The sequence below is a fragment of the Larus michahellis genome, chromosome 4 (genome assembly GCF_964199755.1).
Source record: "Larus michahellis chromosome 4, bLarMic1.1, whole genome shotgun sequence".
Classification (NCBI taxonomy): Eukaryota; Metazoa; Chordata; class Aves; order Charadriiformes; family Laridae; genus Larus; species Larus michahellis.
Window position 1 is genome coordinate 88,270,346 of NC_133899.1, and position 6,000 is coordinate 88,276,345.

At 40.4% G+C, this 6,000-nt stretch overlaps 1 protein-coding gene across 1 annotated transcript in view; it reads right to left on the reverse strand.

Moving 5' to 3' along the window:
* LUZP2 (leucine zipper protein 2) overlaps positions 1–5,370 on the reverse strand; it is a 215,788-nt gene extending 210,418 nt beyond the window's left edge. Inside the window, exon 1 of the mRNA XM_074586277.1 lies at positions 4,698–5,370. Within this exon, the coding sequence (XP_074442378.1) occupies positions 4,698–4,759 (62 nt within the window). The 5' untranslated portion in view covers positions 4,760–5,370. The remainder of the gene's footprint in view (positions 1–4,697) is intronic.
* Between the last annotated feature and the right edge of the window lie 630 nt (positions 5,371–6,000).

A 6,000-nucleotide genomic window follows, 5' to 3' on the forward strand; every position in this document is an offset into this window, starting at 1 on the left:
CAGAGTTCACCTTCAATCATGGGGAAAAGGAAGGACACTGCTGGACCTCAGCCTGAGATCTCAAAAGTAAGAATCGCTTTTGGCTACCTGCTGGAGCACGTAACAGCGGTGTGGCTACAGCCAAGGGTATACGCACAGTCAGCCTCATTCTTCCACCTCAAAGTCTCGAAAGGAGCAGGGCTCCCTCTACGCTCATATCAATCTAAATGAAAAACAGTTACTTTCAACATCTGATTATAGCCCAAACAGTGTTTCTAAGACGGCAAAGAGCTTAAGAACTAGAAACATGGATTTTCAACATTCTCCCTACGACCTCCCCAGTATAACAACATCAAAGACGATCCCCTTTTCCTCAAGTCTCAGACTGAGTCCTTCACACACCTTTATCTGAGAGGTGGAAAAGATATTAGTATTTCTCATATTCCTTAAAAAATAATTACCAAAACCAACAAAGAAAATAGCTGACCTTGAAAATACATCCAGGGAAAAAAACCAAGCATTTAACTTATTAAATGTGAGAACCTGACTTAAGTGAATTCGCTATATTCCTGTCACTTCCAACAACAGACATACACCAGATCAATACCCATACCTTCATTAAGCAACATCCACCTACCAGAAATGAGCACGCTATTTTTATCCTGCTATAAAACACAGAGGTGGCATTCTTCTGAAGCCAATGATTTACAGATTGCTTTGCAAGATCAGTGTAGTAAGACTGCCAATGAACCACACTTTTAGAAAAAATGACCACCATCCATTTCTGTGCCACTAAAATAATCTAAGTTCTGCCTTTTACAGCCCTGTTGTTTGTATATCCATTTAATGAGTTGCCGTAGTAGTAATATTATTATTGTTATTAAAGTGCATCTTGTTGGGTTCATGGCCCTGTTCTCAGCTAGAAAGCATTCTACTTCAATCAAATTATTCAATGTCTTGCATCTTTGTCGCATTTCACATGTGGACAGAAAGGAATTCACTGTCATAGAAAAAAAGGAAAGTTTTGGTTTACATCAAGCTTCTTCTAAGGAGTCAAATTTTTGTCATTCAGACAATAATTTTTTTTCACTGAGCAGAGATTAAAGCATCCAACTGTTCAATAGTAACATTAAATAACATTCAGAAAACTCTCCGTTTAGCTAAAAGCAGGCAAGTGTCATTAGACAGGGTAATCTGGACCGCAGATCTTAGTTACTGATGCCAATGACTGACTTCATGCAAGCACTCCCTTCTACAAATACTTTTCCAGTTGGATTATTTAGGTGTCTGGGGCCACAAAAGCACCCAGGCAGCTGCCAGAATCAGACCCTGAGCCTGTTTAACGCTATGTGCACTCACCAAGCACTCAGTACAGTGGGACTCATTTCTGAAGAAGGTCTCTTCAGCACAGGACGGAAAAATAACATGTACACAACCATTTCATTAGATGTGCCAAAACCAAGTAGCCCAAGGAAATACAAAAGTGGTCAGGAAAACACCAGCTTCAGTATAGTCTTACCAAGTTAATTTCCCCTTCAAAAATTTGTTCCTCTTAACTTTTTAATGGGACTGATTTAGGGCAGCAATTTTCACGTATTCCATCAAAACATACATAGTCAACTGGACAGGCAAATGCACCTCAATCTTGTTACCTCTTTGGCACCACAGAATGCAACTGCTGGAATATGGTTAAGAGTCATCATTGTCTCAAAGCTGCACCAAAACCAAGTTTAGGTAATACAGGAAAGATTCTTCATTTCAAAAACACAAACTTCCTTTAATTTGATAGGCATCTGATTCATGCATATGATTTTAGACAATACTGAGAAGTTAGCTGCATACTGTCCTGAAAATCAAAAGCTAATAATGAACGCAATCTTAAAAGTGATGGCTGTGTATTTTCCTCTTTTTAACAACACTATAAAATAAGAAAAGACGACATGGTGTGTTAACATAATTGAACCCATCAATTCATATTTGTTTACAATTAGGCTTGGAGACGCGCTGAAGTCGTCTTAAACTATCACCATGACACGATGCAAAGAAGGCGGCATCACCACACGACAAGGAACAAAAAGCAGCAGCTGTCCACCTCGGCGGCAAGTACTGTCCTCACTGACTTCAGCACCAACGCGTGAACCGGAGATACGGTGCTCCTGTACAAACTTTTAAAAAAATAAATCCTCATGATGGAAAACTTTCTGCCCTGCAAGGGTGATGCTTTGCTTTAGCTAAGCAATTTCACACAGTGGGATATCAGAACCTGCTTTTTGCGAACACAACTAGCCCTGCAAATCTACTCTGTCTGGGTCCAACCAATAAATTAACCACATGTTTACAAGAAATACTAACTGCCAGAGACAGAACTGCCTTCTGCTGAAGGAGATTAAAGCATAATCTCTTTCCAGTAGATGGCATATTGATAGCACTGTATCTTTTTTTTAAACTTCCATCATGTGCTGTTGAAAAATTACTCTATGTTCTACACAGCCAGTTAAAAATCAAGTGACTGAAAGCAAATGCAGAACAGAGTAGTCCGGGACTTTTACAGATCTCCAACCCTACAGCAGAGTTTCAGTCTCCTTTTTAACAGGATGACCAATCTGGTACCAAAAGCAAAACTTCACTTTGCAACATATGCTGTACTTCAGTGGATTTTTAACTGGAATTTCTCTCACTTTGATCATCTTCGTCCCTCAATTACATAAATCATCACATGCCACAAAACTATACTCTTATGGAAATATATCCAAATCCTCAAAGTCATACTGCTCATAATCAATATTCATATGTCAACTTCAACTTCTTCATATTCTTTCCAACTATTTTTTGAAAGGTTGGGAGGGACTTGAATTTTTTATTTTTTTTTTTACAATTATCAAGAATGACATACAGTTCTTTTTTCATACAGTTAATATTTTCTTAAGAAGATGAGGACCTGGCTTTTAGGGCTTTACGCTAGATACCCTTCCCAGTTTAGTGCCCTGAAGGTTCACTCAGTTTGTAAGACACTTCATAAAAACAATAAAATATGGAAATTTTGAATAGTTTAGAATAGTTTTCCACATCTCTTTTCACTACATCTGCACATGTAGTACTCACGCAAGATACAAACCTGAATCTGCAATAGCTGTCTTGGTGCTTCCTCCTCCTTTTAACTCTGGCATAATTTAGCAAACGATGTTTCACTCTTAAATGAGTGTAAAATTATTAAGCCGAATTGACAAGAAGTTTCACACTTGACTGATAGTGAATGTTTCCTTAGGCCACTTATTAAACTGGAAAGGATAATCACAATATATCGAATCACAATATATTACAATTTTCCTCCAGGTGTTATATTTCAAAGAGCATCAGAGTGGTTTGTATGGACTGGGACCGTAGAGTCCCAAAATCAGAAGTGTCAAAAAAAAAAAAAAAAGTACATACCTCTCCTTCAGCAATAACAACCATCTCCAAAGGAGTGAAGTAATTGAAGCATTTTGACATTCCCGATTTCTCCCTGCATCCAGGTCTTTTCCCACTCAGAGATTTTCAGTTATCACTTGCGTGTGTTTGAGCATGTACACAGACGCACTCCTGCTGTACCTGACTTTGAGTACTTAGCAGGCACCCACTTTTTTCTTCCTTTTTTTTTTCTTTTAAAGTCTCAGTGAACAATTAAGGCTTAAAACACGCAGTGCTTCTGCAAAAAGCTGCTTCAATGCCAATTCTACAGGAAGAGACCAAGAATATGGCAAAAGAGACATTTCCCTGACAAACGTGCATGCGTGTATCCTGTGATAACACGCTTTATAGACTTACAAGTTTACAAGGTACTCGCTACTAACACAACGCAGAAATGCCATAGACAAAATTTGGGCTTGATTTTCCTATAAGGAACTAGAAGTTAAGAAACCTCAACTGAGAGCAGCGTCATTATAACAGATCTGCTCTGTACCCAGCATTAACTTTCTATCTGTGTACGTCAAGACAACGGGATAGAGTGTCTCAGCTTTACCTTTTCTCTGCTGAACCTATTATGTCTACAGCATGGAGAATATACTATCTCTGAGCACCTGACCACTACACATTATCTTATCAGAACACTGTATGGTCAGAACAGGTTTTATTTTTAAGCTGCAATAGATTTTGTTCATATTTTCCTCAGTGATTTATTATACTTGCACAGAAAGGAATGCTTCTATATTGCAGCAACTTTTTAACACGTTTCCTGGCATTGAGATAACACTGCAACCTCTCACCTGCATTTCACAGTTAAAAAAAAGGTAAGCCCTAGGTCTATGTTCAGATACAGAAACCTAAACTGAGATGAGATTTTTTAAGTGTTTATTTTTTCGTGCTCTATAAGGAAAAACGTTACCATGCTCTCAGTTTTCAGCTGTTTGGCTTCCTTATTTCCAATGAAATTATTATTATACATAAAGCTTGTATTTGTTACTGTCTTGCTATATCACACGAGCTGTAGGCCAACTTATACAGAAGCAGCTCTTTAACATCATAAGAAAAGCTTAGAAAGACCAAGAGAAGACTCAGTATCTCCCAGAGGATCAGGAGGGGGAGGGGGAGAGATAAGAATCAGAGAAGATATCTGCTCTAAACTTACTACCCTAGTAAAAGCTGAAATCTGTATTATTCCTCTTGAGAGCTCTGAATCTAAAAGAGCAAACAGCAAACAAAACGGGAGAACTCTAAGCAAAATAGCTCTCGGTACTCACCTAGCGCTGAAGACCAGCGCAGGAAAGAGAGGCAGCAAGTAATAAGCGGAGATGAATTTCATACTGGAGCTCCTCGGTGTCGTTCCGTTCCTCACTACCCTCCTCGCATCGACTCTTTCCCCCCCTCTGCCTCCAGCAGCTCCGCCGCCTCTCCTGGGGAGCTGCCCGCCCTGCTGCGGGAGGGGGCTCGCTCCTCCAGAGCGGCCAGAGCGACAGACCCAGCAAGGGAAGGAGCTCGGAGTGGGATGTGAGCTCCGGGAGTGATGTCACGAGGCACGGCGAGCTGCCGCCGCCAGCCCACAGCCCGGCCGCCTGCGAGCCGCCGGCTCCAGCCGCGTCCCGGGGGACCGGGGGATGCGCTGGTACCCGCCGCCGAGGGGGCGGCCGGGGCGGGGAGGGGCACACGGCGCTTGGCTCTAAGGTTACAGCGCAACAGAGCCGAGAAATTCTTCCCGCAACGAAGAAAAAAAAAAAAAAAAAAGGAAAGCCCCAGTGAAAACATCCCCAGTATTTTGCAATTTTTGCAATTAGTGTCTTTACTTGAAGTGAATCTCGACAAGACAGATGATACAGAGGCTTTGCTCCAAGTAGGCGCCAAGTTCCAGGTCAGCCTGCCACTACACCTGGAAAGGCAGCGCTTCTGCAGAGCAAGAATGCCCAAGTTACTATTTCAGTTGGATATTTGTTCACCCCAGTACCACCACATCAAGTGGAAGGTACGAGCAGAAATAGCTTCCAAAATGCTAGTTTGAAACATTGATGTAATCTCTAAAAGCTCTTCATCACCTGAAGCAATTGATAAGGCCTTCAGAGCAATGACAACTGTTTCACCCGCTTTCCATGGTTGGAAATTCACCTGATATTAATTTTGATTTAAATAAATAAGCATTGCTTAAAGATATTTCCAGAATCTAAGTATTCCCTACCTTGATACAAGTGAAAGCTCATCTGATGGCAAATCATATGAAAGTATAACATTTAAACAAGAATCACCTTTCTACGCAATACAACAGCAAAAAAGACCCACCAAAATCCAACACTACAAAAAACCCACCAAACTTGTCTACTAGTGAATGAAGTGTGATTATTACAAGCAAGAGTTTTGGTCATCTATGTGCTTGTCTGGTCATATGAAAAGGCATCCAGAAACTAATTATACATCACATGCATAAAATAGAAGTTTCCAGCGTTTAAGCTGGTGTGTCATTTTATTCAGCTTTTTATTGAGGAGTAATTTTGGAGTCCATCAAAGCAAATAGAAATTCACTGTTTGAAATGAATGAAAAACTTTTTGAAATTAGTA